Source organism: Limanda limanda, chromosome 19, assembly GCF_963576545.1.
Source record: "Limanda limanda chromosome 19, fLimLim1.1, whole genome shotgun sequence".
Classification (NCBI taxonomy): Eukaryota; Metazoa; Chordata; class Actinopteri; order Pleuronectiformes; family Pleuronectidae; genus Limanda; species Limanda limanda.
The window spans coordinates 10,374,428-10,389,456 of NC_083654.1; the positions used below are offsets into that span (position 1 = coordinate 10,374,428).

Consider the following 15,029-nt stretch of genomic DNA (forward strand, 5'->3'; position numbering starts at 1 on the left):
CGTAATGTGTGAATGACATGGAGGCCAAAAAAAGCACATATGAAATAATTATTAACAATGTACAACAGAATAAAGGCATTTATAAATAATGTGGATACATTTCACATTTTTTTTGAAGACATCACAAAAGAATGTACATGTAACAGGCCCTGCGCTGGGGTATAAATAGTTGTTGCTTTTACACGACCAAAGAGATCCATTTAAGGCCTGAAAAAAGTTACCAAATATATACCTGTTCATCGGTTATAGACGGGAGAACAGGTCAGTAAACTTTACACATAAAAAGGAAATTGCAGCATGGAAATGCCAGTCTCATCTATACAAGGACGTGAAACAGATTAAAAATTGACTTGGCGCTTGGCTAACTACACAACCTGTACACAATCAGATGGATGAAGGGAGCAGCCTTGAAAGTTGTGGTTTGTGAGACACTTTTTTTTTTATAAAGGGAATCTACGTAAATGTGTAGAAATCAACTGACACTGGGACCGTTCACTACAACACGGCAGATGAAATCATCTTGAGCCCGACCGATGCAAGCAATAGTCAGATCATATTGGCAGATATGAGCCCTTCACACACATATCAGTATTGTTTTTTGGCAGTGTGTGGCAGTTTGAATTTTTTATTTGACAGAAAAAACAATGCAGAAAAGTGCATTTATGTTTACATTTTAGTTAAGTTTTTTACGATTGATTGCATTTTTTTAATTCATAGCCACTGTCAGTGCAGAATTGCGTTTTTGAAATATATGAAAACACGGGCTAAAATACAAATATGTCAATATTTGAAAAATATTAAATCGTTGCCAATTTACATTGTTTATTTTAAATATATGTATCGGGCGATATATCGATATCAGAAATGTTTTATCCAAAAGCCAAATCAGTCGGGCTTTATAATATGCAACTCTAAAATCTCATGCATGACAGCTTGGACCTTACAATATTCTCATTTCTTTTCTGCCAAATCATCTTAACTAAGCATCCCATTTCCTGCAGTAAAAATGTGTTAGGGTACATGATCTCTCCTAAACGTCTGTGAGGATAAATAAGCAGCGACATAGACTATTTGTCAGTTGACAAAATATACACGATTTCTGTTTGACCTTCAGTAAAACGTCTCCTCCGCTCAGTCAGTGCATTACAAAGTAGTTGTCTATTTTGAATGTTGACGTGGCCCTGATGCCAAGTGTGAAGTGACGGGAGATTGTGATCCCAGGCCACATCGCAGACGTGACCACGCACATCTGGAGATGTGCCGCGTGTATAAGCCACTGAGCAAAAGCTGTATGTTCGAAAGGCATTCAGTCTCAACACATCGCTTGTTCGCTGACCAAAGAGTTTGCTGTGGCAGCAGAGGGGGGAATAGTCAGCTTTTAGCCCTATGGTACAATATGTGCAACCCAGCAGTTTAACAACAGAGCTATGAGGCATGTTTTTAATGAAGGACTTAAAACACTGATGAAGCCTGACTGTAGAAAATAAATATATCACTCTATCATACAAATATACACAGACTCTGAAGTCAGCTGCTAATAGGACCGACAGGGTTGGTGGGGGCGGGGGGGGTGGACTGTCAAGGCTCAATCTCTGTTGTGTGTATCTGAGGCAGTAGAAAATGATCAATGTAATACTTCCTTCACAAACAGCAGTCATGGGCGTGAGAATAAAACAAAGCCAAAAAAAAAAAAAAAAAACATTGTATAAAATATAAGCTTAATTTAAATCATTAAATACTGTACATATCACATAGAATTTCAGGGCTATATCAGGTGACCACAGTACCTTTCAGAACAAGGCAAACCTTTTTTTTTGAAGTAACCACAAAAAAATGTTGAGAGATTAACCAACATTTCCACAATTTCACTCCAATTATTGTTTTTTACCTTACAGTTTTTTTTGATCACGCAAACCATATTGTTGGTCCATAGATTGCATATTTAGATATCTCACACGATTTTTTTTTAAAGTCACTGGAAATACTGTACAAAGCTCTGCTGATCAGTGAATGCAGCCCAACGGAACATTTGAATCCTACAAGTGTAGATATCTGAATATGTGGATTATGGATCCACCTGAGCAAAAAGGAAAAAAAACAACACTTTCAGCTGCAACTGCCACGTGGACGGAGTGTGTGTGTAGTGATCTCTTCCAGATCGAAGTAACGACAGGAAGTACTGTTAAGTGACAGAAGAAGCCTGTTTTTTTTTGTTAGGCTGAATAGAAGCGACGCTACAAAATTTCACACAGCAAGCACGAGGGTGTTGAAATGAGGACCTCTTTTTGTTGCAAATAAAAACTCTTCCGTTCTTCTGTTGAATGCAGAAAATGTAAACTTTTGGAGGGATTTTTTTTGTTCTCTTTTTCTCTCTTGCCATTTTACCCTAAAAAAGAAGCAGTCCCCTCCTTTTTCTGGGCATTTTTCTTTTCTTCAGTGTGTGACTTTCACAGCAGTCAAAAAAAGGACAGATACTGCTCAAACACGGCGAGCAGTGACAATCTGATCACCCTCGAGTTCTTTGAGCCGCCACTGCTGACGCCGTCTCCTGCGGCCGCCAGTAGCATCAAGCCCCGGGCCAGCTCCTGGCTTGCATCTGTACCTCAGTCTCAGCAGAGGGCTTAGCGGGTTACCCAGCCCTCTCCATCGAAGGGGTCCCATCAGGGGCTAGGAGTGGACTGGCTGCCCCTGGCAAGCAGCAGCACCGCCAGACTGAGGAGCCCCACGGCCCCCAGCCTCTTCAGCAGGGCCACGCTGTCTTTGGGGATGACCACCTGGGCCAGGTCGTTGGTGATGAGGGAAATCTCATGAGCCACACAGACGAAGATGAAGGTGCTGACCATGATGTTGAGTGAAGGGTTCCCCGGAATCAGGACCAAGATCCCCTTGGTGTCTGCTGCGAGCCAGATGTGATACTGGCATATGAACAGCTGGGGGAGACAAACAAAGCATGATGAAGAGTGGGTCATGTCATTTTTGCTCATTTCCTCCTTTTAAATTGGTTACTTCCAGAGAGCTACACAACATCACCCACAGAGCTGGTGAGGACTAGGAGTTGTTTCTGAAGTATTGTAACGTCCATCTTACCTCCAAGGAGATCTTTCCGAACCATGCGAAGAAGGAGCTGTAAATAGATCGGGCGTAGCCAGGAATGTTCCTGATAAGAATGAAGGCCAGAATCTGTGGACAACAGAGGACAGAGACCATTCGGAGTCAAAGTGACAGATTCTTATCATTTGAAGTAGTGGGCTGAGGTAAATGAGTCATTCACACTCAAGTAAGTCTGATATACAGTCACATAGGCCCTCTTTGTACTGGCTTAACAGGCAGGGTGTCTACAGCGATTAACAAGCTCAATTTCAGACTTTTTACCACCACTTGAAATGAAATCTAAGACGAAACTGGCAATGGACCAACTGAAAAAAAATCTCATAGTTTGGGTGAAAGAAAAGTTAAACTATGCTGTCAGTGACCTTATCTTCAGTCCAGTTCCCCAGTGGGATGGACTCTAAATATACCAGTGCTATCTTCAGCCTTAAGAAAAAATGAAACTTCCTTGTTATTACATTCTAAATTCTGTCATGCAGTTTGGATCGTGGCATATAAAAGCTCATTAAGAATCAAAAATATAATAGACAGATACACGTCATCAAAAGTATTAGGATCTAGCAATTATTACAGTCAGAGAGCAAAGAATAAGATAATAATTGTACCTGGACCACAGAGATGTAAGGATGCATCTCATTGCACTCGGTTTTGGTGCTGCAGCTGCTGGCCCATATGGAGTAGGTCTAGAAACGAGGAAGGGGAGCAGTTGGGTAACAGGTTCTTTAACTTCGGTTTGAACAAACATAAGTGAGGGAACAGGATCGTAGTTATCCATGTGAGATGAATAGATTGTCCCTAAACTGAGTTCATGTTACATTCTGCATAGCTAAGAGTTGAGCAAACACTTAAGTAAGAACATTGTTATATGGCAAAGAGAAAACCATTGTGGTTGAGTTTCCAGGTGTGGTATTTACGCAAGTCTCCACCCCTCAATCTGTAACAATCCTGTCCTAGGGCTGCAAATTTGTTCACTATAAGATGAGAAGTCTTACTATGAAGGAGACGACAGAGAGGAAGAGAAGCAGGTTGGAGATCCTGCCGGAGAACAGAGCATCTCCTTTTCCCTCGGACAGCACCTGAAGCTTCTGCAGCACCAGATAGATGAAGGCGAATAACATGCCGTGGATTACAGCCTGCAAAAGAACAGTAACACATTCAAACAATGCTGGTCTACAAGTTCCAAAAACGTTGTGCCACTTGAAGAAGCTTCTAATGTCTTCTCACAGAACGTGTTGATGCTCAAACGTTTGACTTACAAATCGGTCCAGCTTCCATCTGAACCACCACTCGTGGATGCTTCCGTTCAGCTCAAAGAAGTTGGAGATGGGCCACATGGAGAAGATGCTCTCAAAGAAACCCTGAAGTCACCAGGACGGAACATGAATACCAGTATTTTTTTAGAGAAAACCCCAAAACATGATAGCATAGTTCATACGTTAAATGTAGTTCCCATTTCAATTCTTTATGTCTATCTAACCATTTTTTTAAATAATTGACATCATTAAAAACAATGATCAAATGCAGCGTTCTTGTATTAGAAAATCTTGTTTTCAATCTGTGCTGTGTAAACAAGTTGTATTGACACGTCACCATAAACACCTCTCACATGGGATTGTTCATATAAAATCAATATAAAACCTGCAGCATGATATCATTTTAAATTCAACAAACTTAGAACTAAAGTGAGATTACAACTTTACTGATCAGGTTAAGATATTTTTGTTTCACCTGTGAAAATGCAAAGAAGCATATGAACAACAGGAGGCCCAGTAACTTCGCCAACACCCCGAGGTGCCATATGCCGCTGCCTGTTCAGAAAACAAGACATTAGTGACCCTGCTGATGACACGTTGACAAGCATCACATTTATTGTGTAGAATAATTGTGTGTATTGATTCACATATTTGAAAATTCGAAAATCATGTTGATAACTTGACCTTGTATAGCTGCATTAAGGGAATGAATGTGCATGGAGTGAATTAATGTGCATAATGAAATTAATCTGCATGACCGGAAATCATGTTGATAATGTGACCTTGTAAAGCTGAAGTGAAATTAATTGAACTGAGATATTTATTTTTGTTAAAGGAGTCGTACTATTGTTTTTGTTGTTTAGAGAAATACAACTTATATTTAAAAGCACCCTTTGTCTCTGTGTCTTGGTATTCACACTAAGGGCTACAACCGAACCTTATAGTCCACAAGTTACACAAGTGAGTGAAACAAATACTTTTCTTTAACTGGAATCAGTCATGACACCTACTGTTGGCTTTCTTCTGCAGGATCTGGGGCCACATGCCCAGCGTGGCGTAGATGATGACAAACCAGAAGGTGACCAATGGGACGAAGTAATAGAACTGATAGGGTCTGTCCATTACGACACACAGCACCAAGACAAGGAAGTTCAGACGGAAAAGTACCTGGCGTGGGGTAAATGATTTAGAGGATTATATAAAGATCCTTGGTTAAAAATGATAACAAACACCTACATTTGCTTTGTCATCATTAAGATGGTGGTAAGTCACCCTGAAAGACAAACGTATATGGGTATATGGGCTGGGTGGAGTCATATAACTCCCTGGTTAAAGTGTAACTGAGTGATTGACTGAACCCTCACCTGGCACACTCTATACAGTCCAAAGTCTCCTTTCAGCCAGAAAAAGGAGAAGTGTCCATAGCCGGTCTGAAACAGGTACGCTGCCACCAGCACCCGCACGTGCATGTACACTGGAATGAACTGGAACACACAAATATCAATAAACACCTCCTCAAAGCAGCTAACTTCCACATATTTGTGGAGGAGACATATGTCTAACTCACAGCGCTGGCACCAGATATGTGATAGATGAGGATGACGAGCTGCATCCAGCCCTTCCACTCCTCGGTTTGCTCCCGGTTGAGTAATTTGGTCTGTGCGAGAGAAACATTTTTAACCGGATTTAAATTCAGAAAAATCAAAATAAACGTTGTGCATCATCACATTCATTAAACTGAGCACTTCCTGTCTCACCTCCTTGCTGTTCTCACTGTAAAACACTCCCAACACAAATATATAGATGAGCGGAATGAAGAACTTGGAGTGCGTGTAGAACTTCTGCTCCTTCATGAACACGTCTGCTCTGTCACAAAGGTAAAAGTAGCCCATAATGAGGCCCATCCTGCAGAGAGCGCGGAAGGGCGCCTTTGGACCGAAGGGGACAGCTGCCGTCGCTGGCTTCTTCTCCTCCAGGCTTTCCACATCAGGGGGCACAGGTCGGCGGTGGCGGTTGTTGCCGAGGACGTGGAGGACCAGGAAGACCAGGGCCGAGCCCAGGAAGAAACACGCCGCCATTTTCTGCAGGAAGTTGGGCGGTGGTAACGTTTGGCAGCAGGAGCCGTCGATTGGCCTCAGTACCTTGTTGCACATGGAGTTCATGAGCACCATGGCCCCCTGACAGGAGAATCACACGGGATGCTGTGAGGAGGACGTGAGCAGCCTTCAAAGTTAACAATAAAAAAAACAACAACCGTGCTGCCAAACATTCAGTGACATTATGACAGGTATCCTGCCTACCACGTTCCTGGTGCTTTCGGGCAGGTGCAGGCCGTCGTCTGACTGGCCGATGGTTTCCAGTGCTGCCTGACGGGACGCGGCCAGCAGCTTGACCCGGGACCTGCCGCTACGCTTGCTGCTGTTGAGCACGTCCGCCGCCGCCTCGTTGTACAGCTCCAGCTGTTGGTTGGTGATCATTTTCCTGTTCTCACTCAGCACCTCCTCATTAACTGGGTCTACAGGGCAGTGGTGTGATGGTGTGAGGAAAGGTACAGATGAGTAGGTGTATATACGAGAAGTGGATATTCATAAAAATCGAAGATTCACATGTGTGAAATTATCGAAAAATACAAAGAGACATTGAAATGATGCAGCAATCACATAAGAGCTGAATCACTGTAGTTAAGAGAAGAGGCAGTAATGTTTTACCACCCTGACTAAGATGATTGATTACAGGCTCTGTTAATTACATCCTGCAAGGATGTTATGTTTTCATTGCCCTTTGTCTGTTTGTTAGTAGGATTAGACAAGAACTTGATTTTATTAAAACTCGTGGAAGGATGAGATGTGGGTATTTCTGGACATTTTCATAAATTTATGCAATGACAACTAATGGATCTTAAGAAAATATGGTATATTCGGGGATCTGATATCTCTGATACGAAATTTGGAGCAGCTTGATTGAAACGACTTCTGTTCCTTGACAGAGGTGTGCGCTCTATTGCATGCCATTCTAGTGTTAAGTAGAATCTGGTGTGATCAGATAAGCCCTAAGGATTTTCGTTCACACCTAGAATTAGAATGCATCTCCACAAGTGCGATGCAAGATCACGTCTCACTTCCCCGTCCGCATGCAAATGAACATGTAAATCACTTCTGGTTTGAAAGACCAAATGTGTTGCTGCTTCTAAATGCCTTGGGGCAGCAATGCACTTCCTGTTTCTAGTCTGTTGGGACTTTACAGAGGAAGAAGTCAAAGCAACACAGACTGGGTCTCAAACCAAATTTCCCAAGATGTTGAAATATCTCAGTGAGATTATTTTTATTTTCAGATGTCGAGGACAAAAAGAACTTGCACAATTTTAGAAGGTGAATGAGTACATGATGCTTCCTCCTATGCAGAGCACATCAGGTGAATATGAGGTCTTGCATTTCTGTACACATCGCTAAAAAGATGTGGTCTATGTGCAGACAGACTTCAAATCTGTCTGGAGCAGTCAGATCTCTATGCATCCTCATAAGTCTGGGTGCTCTGCTTCCACAACTGCACTTTCAGCGATCCACTTGTGATCAGATCGCCCAGGATGTACATGTAAATGTCGGGTACAAACAGACCAATAAAAAGCTGCCATCTTGAGTTTTCTACCAGATTTGGAAGTGTGGAAGAACTGCTTACCTTGCAGCACCCAGTAGACCTCTCCGTGGTCAGCCAGCCTCTCCAGATGCACAGCGATGGCGGTCAGGTTGACTTTGTACTGCTGCAGGGCCTCGCTGCTGCCGCTGTGCAACTTGATGGACCACTGCAGTGGGCACATAAATAGACACAATTAGGATCGACACAACTCAGCCAACACCTTTATTTTGTTTATCAAGAAATGTGCAAGCACTGCTAAGCACTGATCTATACAGCTTACAGTGGCAGCTCCGACGATGACAACATCTGGCTTTACTGAAGCTTCCTGCAACACAGGAGTAAATCTGCAGTTACCAGCAAATCCATATCCAACTCACCCTGACAAGTTCAGGTCTGTGAAACTCGCTCCACTCCCCACTTTTTAAGAACAGAACTCACGTGTGTCCATGATATCAAACGCTCCTTCATTGAATTATTTGCCTCTGGATACCACAGGAAGTCCTAAATACAAAAAAAAAAGAACGTGGATGTGTTTTTTAAACATTTATAGCGATTGTGTTTTTATAGATTGAGAACAGGAGAGGAAAAAAGCCCATCCAGAAATAGCTCACCACGTTCACAGAGGAAGTCTCGTCTTCAAAGGAAATGTCCTCATGCTTCAGACATTACATGGGGACAGACACAGAGAAAGTCTGTTAGGCTGACACAACACAAGATCAGACCAAAATAGCTGTGACTGCTGCATAGTGTCATGTATCTCCGTGCTGGATTTTTCTGCAAACCATTGTACTATCAAAATTTTGTCTCTCTGCCTCATTATTTTTAAGCACTTTAATGAAAATAGAATATTTTTTGATTCAGCAGTGTAAATGGTACACTACAATAGTCAGGCCGACATTTGGTACGGTGTCATTTAAGCAAAGTATTGCAAAGACAATGAGAAAGACGGTTGCTTTCCCCACTGGTCAATAAATGTTAGAGGGAACTTGGAGAGTGTGCAAGAAAAATAATTATTAACTGTAGACACCGGCAGCCGTGTTTCCTAAGCTGGTGTGATTAATACAGACAGCTCCGTATCTCTCTGCTCTACCTAACATTCTTATTTGGAACATTTGACTGCGGTTGCAAGTCTGGAAATAGCTGAGAGCAAATGAAACAATGTCTGACTATGTGTACACCAACGCTTTCATGTAGCTGTGGTTAAAAATATGTAGATCTATAGATTTGTATACCCTGCTCCATTTTGTGTGTGACGTCTGAAAGATTAAACAGACAAGAAGGCTTCACATGCTGCCGTTTCTCATATTTACCTTGTTTCCATCCTCTCTCCTTTCAGGGTCTATAATTTTGACGAAGGAGTAAAATAGCTGCCTGATTCGTGAATCTCCAACAAAGGCCACCCGCTTTTCAGCAAGGCAGGTTTTGGCCTCGCTGTAAGACAAAACAATGTGCGGTGAGGAATCTGAAAACTGTATCTGCACTGCAGATGGCAATCACTCATCTGCCTGATGGTTCATCTCCTGTAGTAACTTCATTAAAAGGGGATCCTATTACATGCTGTTTGTCCATGTGATATATCTTCTAAATTGGTTATTTAGCTCAAGGGTTACTAATCCATCCTTACTGAGAGATACACACACACACACACACAAACACACCTCACCCAATCAATGCTACACACTTGGTGTCTAATATAATGTGTACATTATACAGTAGCCTTGCAACAGTGTGTGGGACTCACATGCTTTTGTATTTGTGCATCATGCAGCCATAAGGCTGCCATACGTTCTCCCCCAAGTAGCGTCCTCTAGACAGAAGCCACTCGCAGGAGTCTCCGCCTGCAGGCAAGGACACAGAGAAGCCACGAGTGAGACCAGACAAAGACACACATCTCGCTTTCAGCCTCAGCTCCTCTGCAACTGTGACTGAAAGTTGCTGTCTCAATGGTGCCCTGGCTTTTCATTCAGTGCTGTCAAAGGAGCAGGGCACAATGCGGGGCTCTGATAGGGGCCGTAGCAGGAGTCATCAGCAATTTAGCCCGAGCATACATCTCTCCAGCTATTCATTTATGTGCAAAATGAATAGAGTCACCCACAAGTGAATCAACCCATAGAAACGAGAGAACATGGAGGATCAGCGGGCTGGCCAGAGACCAGGGGCACAGCAGCTGGTTCCGATCCCTCTTCACGAAGGACGTGCACACACTCTGCGACTCGGCTGCGAGGTGGATCTGTGAATTCAGTCCTGATCTGGGCTTTGTGCCGTCGGGTGCAGATCTTTAATGTGCAAAAACACAGATCCAACCTTTGGAACACCTGAAACGAGCCTCCAGCGCAGTAAGCCTCTGCAGCTAACTAATCTCCAGCACACAGGCTAATGCGAACTGGTCACTGACTTGACACAGTCACCTGCGAAGTTAACGCTGCATTCACATTTAGCCTTTATTTCTTCAGGTAGCAGACGAGCTAAAGCTGCTGATGTAAATAAGCACCGGCCTCCCGATGCTACTGCCACTGTTTGTGTCTATTGTGAGTCCCAGCATCGGACACATGGCTTCTCCCAGCAGGAACCAGGCGTGTGCTGCCGATCGGAGCATGTAAACACAGGTCGGAGCGGAGCGTTAGCTGGATTCTGTCAGCAGCCGGAGCACAGACGATAGAAGTCGGTGCTGCGGCTGTTGTTGGATCGACTCTGCGAGGTTTCCCCTCCTGCTTCGCACCGAGTCGCAGCCTCCGTTCCGGGTCCCCGGCGGTACGGGACGGAGGCTGCGTACCGAGGAGAGCAGGGCAGCTAGCGGGGCTATCGTTAGCATTAGCTGCGGTCGGCGGCTGAGTCCGCAGTAAGTTGAACAAACGCCGGGAGACTCACCTCCATGGTACCGCGAGGCTGCGTGGAACAGCAGCAGCAGCAGCACGACCGTCAGCGAGATGACTTTGGCGTTTTTTATGGTGAAGTGTTGGTTTATTTCGCGTTTGCCCAGGCTATAGGCCAGGACCGCCATCTTTGCTCCTCCATGACAACCAGCAGCTGTGCAGTGTGGCGGCGGCGGAGGCGGCTGCTCCCGGCGCAGCGGCTCCACCTGCCCGGGCACCGCCTCCTCCATCACCGCCGCGCACAGCAGGTGCAGAGCGGCGTGAGGGTCAGAGGGTCCCGGGGGTCAATGTTCGTCCACCAGACGGATCCCTGGGCTTCCATAATAAAAAAAAACATTAATAAAAACAAGATTAAAAAGACGTCTGTAGGAAAGTAAGAAACAACAGAAGAGAAACGATACATAAGTCAAACAGGGCTGGACTTTATGAAGTTATATCCAGCTCATTGGGGCCCGAGCACTGACAGGCACTGACAGGTGAGGCCCTATTGACATTTTAAGGATTATTTTTATTATTCAGGCAAATTAATTGGCTTTCTGAGGGCTTTAACATGCTCAAATTCTTACCAAAATTTGCAGAAAATTTGAAAGTGGTGAAAATTTACGTATTGTGGAGGAATTTTCATTGGGCGTTGCAAAATGGCTCAACGGTGCCCCCCGAGACCCCCGGAACGTGTTCACATTGACCGATCTTCACAAAAATCGATACACAGGTGTATCATGACCAGACAAACAAAAAGGTATTGGGGTGCAATGGGAAAAACGCAACAGGAAGCCTGCTATTTTGCATTTAGTGGCCACATTTTTACTTTGAGGTACTTGTACCAGGGCTGTCATCAGATCAACGTCAAATTGAGATGAGTGTCATCACAACAAGATGGAGATACAAAGTTATCAAAAGATCGATTTTTCGACACACGGTGTGACCCTGGCGTGGCGTCAAAGTTTGATTACAGGCAATTAAACACGATGTTCTGTAACGTGGACATACATGGACGATGAATCCTTTGATGCCGAGCCTGAAAACAAACAACTCCACTCCTGCAGTGTCAGTGGTCAAATATCAAAGGAATCTGTAATTCTTGCAAAGATGACGTTCTCAGAATTGGGACAGTTCCTCAAACCGTGTAAACATTGAGGTACGGCAAAGGTTCATCCTTCGCCAAAGGAGACGATGTTGTCGTAACTCCACTGTGTATTGTCCTATCACTACCTAACTTCTGTCTCATGATCAGAGTCCAAGCCTGAACAGCTCTATGTGTCAATATATCCTCAGTCATTATTTATTTTTTTCAGGCAAAGCGCTTGCAACGCTTCAAAATGCATGTGCTCGGGCCAACCCAGTTCTAGAAATTTCAGAAATTGTATTTATGTATAGTAATCTATTATTTGCATTACCGGTGCAATGGCCGTTGTAGATGGATTGTTTGCTTGGACTGTGGTAAGGCTGGTTATAATCGAAATCCATATGACAGATACTTTTGATTTGATCTATCATTTATTTAGATTCTCATCATCTTTCAGACATTGAATATTATCTCTTTGTCTTATTTAATATATGTTTGAATACCCAATAAATTGCTTTGTATCTGCAGGTGCTGTGGTGATGATGTGATATTTACTGTATAGATTTGGATATTTTTCAAAGTAAAGTCCAACATTTTCACTGTGGAATAGATCATTTCAGGATTGTCACTGTAGAAAATATATAATTTCAGGATACGTCAAAGTACTGTAAAAACACTGCTCAATATGTTCAGAGAGAGACTGATATGCATGTGTTCAGGAGCTCTCTGACTACCTACGTACTGAATATCAAACACATTTACTGTATAGATTTGGAGATTTTTCAAAGTAAAGTCCAACATTTTCACTGTGGAATAGATCATTTCAGGATTGTCACTGTAGAAAATAGATACTTTCAAGATACTTCAAAGCAGGGGCAGCTCCTGGTACAGGCGACATAGGCGGTTGCCTAAGGTGAAAAATGCCGAGAGGGCGGCACAAGAGACTGAATTATCATGACGTGACAAATGCAATGTAAAACAATATATTAACGTCACACCATCATCCTCTAACCCCGGGACGCACCGGAGGTAGAAGCGCCGCGAAAAGCGGTCCGCCTCATTTCCTCGCCCATGTTCGCACCGCATCGTAATGCCGGGAAGAACCGGGAAGCGCGGCGGCCACACACACACAAGCACATAATCTCCTGTGGGGGGAAGGGGGAGGGGGCGGCTACAGGCTAGCGTAGGTCAGTCACCTGTGAAGACCAGCATCATTTACCCCTGAACCAGCGCTGAGAAATGTGCTCCCTGGGTCGCAGGGATGAGCCAGCCCCACGCCACTACGCTGCCATGGGTGGAACCAGGACACCAGTGGACACAGGAGCTGGGTCCGAACCAGTCTATGGTCCGAACTCATGGGTAAGTTTGGCAGGCTGTCGTGTTGGCAGGACTTCAACAACCTATTCATTGCACAATATCTAATAAAATGTCAATTTAAAAACAAAAATGAACCATAACCATTTCAAATTAAATATATAAAAAAAAAATTAAATAAAATTAAATTTAAAAACATCCTGCGCAGAAGCCCATTGCGCACATCATGCGCAGAAGCCCATTGTGCACATCCTGCAGAAACCTAATGCACATCCTGTGCAGAAGCTCATTGCGCACATCCTGCGCAGAAGCCCATTGCGCAGGAATTTTGCTAGGTTATTTTTTTTAATTATTATCATTTTTTTTATTCATTTCATTTAATTAATTTCTTTTTCTTTTTTTATATTTAATTAATTTAAATGTAAATAGTGATATATATTTACATCCTGGCAATTTTTCTGCCAATTCAAAGTACTGTAAAAACACTTTGCTCAATAAGTTCAGAGAGAGGTTGATCTGGCTTGTGACTCCCTATATGGGATTTCTCTGAGCGAGAACTGGTTGTGTACAGTTTTGTGCAGCCTGCTGAATATCTGCACCTCTGCTGGACTGAGATCCAGTGACGCTCTCTCCCGGATAAACAGACTCTTTGAGGGGACATGGTCGAATGTCGTGCAATTAACCACGAGCAGTTTCATCGGTTCTTCTCATGCATCCTCCCTCAGCGAAGATGAGTGAGTACAATACTGCATTATTATAGAATGCTGCTCGTGTGCCACATTAGAAAGAATAATATTTCAAACACAAATTTCAATGACTGTTTTATTTTATATATTTTTATTATTTATTTTATTTGTTTTCCTTCTTCAAAGCCTTTTCCTTGGATTTCTCTCACTGATGCTCAGACCAAGGAGAAACCACTGCTGAAGTTTCTGTTAAGTAATGAATGTGTGCAGCAGTGCGTCTATGCACAGGAAGTGCGCAGTTCGCTTCTGGGCAGGATGTGCGCAAGTCGCTTCTGCGCAGGAAGTGAAAAAATAAAAAATAAATTAATCACAGAAAATAAATGAAAGTACATTTTCTCCACTTCTTAATTTTCTGCAAATTTTGGTAAGAACTAAATTTCAGCATGTTAAAGCCCTTCATTTGCATGAAAAATAATAATAATTGTCTGTCAGTTCTTAGTGCCCTAAAAATAACCTATTGTGAGTTCTACATGACAGGATTATTATTATGATCACTGATTTACTTCCCTGTAAAAATGGATTTGGTGTTGTCATTGGCCAAAGAGATCATTTTACAAAATATCTGTCCCAGGAACCTGCAATAGCAAAAGCTTTAAAAATGGGTGACACAACTGTAGATGTTGACTGTAGTAATTCTATTAACTGCAATGTTATTTAGGTTCTCACACCACCAAAATATAATACGCACTCTGGTGGGTCCAAATGGTCACATGGTGCAAAACCCAACAGGAAGATTAATTTACTATGCAGACACCCTGGTGCTATAGTACTTCAGGAAAGGAGCTCTGTTTGGTCTGTGGCTCAGGGAACGAAAGGATTTCCACTTTGTTTTTGCTTGAGGGGGCCACTCAACATGTTAATCCCACCGTGCTGTTCGGTATTTTAATCTCCAATTAAGTAGCAAGTTGTTTTTAGACAGTCGTATGAGGTTTTGAAGGTAGAAGGTTATGCGGTGGAAAAATTGAAAAGTACAATGTGGGATGCCTGAAATGTTGTGAAAGAAAAGAATTAAGTACAGAGTAAATGTACGTTGTTA

The 15,029-nt window shown here is 43.0% G+C and overlaps 1 protein-coding gene across 1 annotated transcript; it reads right to left on the reverse strand.

Moving 5' to 3' along the window:
* Positions 1-60: 60 nt before the first annotated feature.
* On the reverse strand, positions 61-11,019 carry casd1 (CAS1 domain containing 1). The gene is made up of 18 exons (XM_061093083.1): positions 10,863-11,019; positions 9,736-9,832; positions 9,305-9,425; positions 8,606-8,650; positions 8,433-8,495; positions 8,275-8,319; positions 8,037-8,160; positions 6,662-6,876; positions 6,119-6,538; positions 5,929-6,018; positions 5,726-5,845; positions 5,372-5,528; positions 4,837-4,916; positions 4,365-4,466; positions 4,101-4,241; positions 3,714-3,791; positions 3,088-3,180; positions 61-2,930 (listed from the first exon to the last, which is right to left on the reverse strand). Exons 1-18 carry the CDS (start codon positions 10,993-10,995, stop codon positions 2,661-2,663), a joined length of 2,394 nt encoding a protein of 797 aa, XP_060949066.1. The 5' UTR covers positions 10,996-11,019; the 3' UTR covers positions 61-2,660.
* Between the last annotated feature and the right edge of the window lie 4,010 nt (positions 11,020-15,029).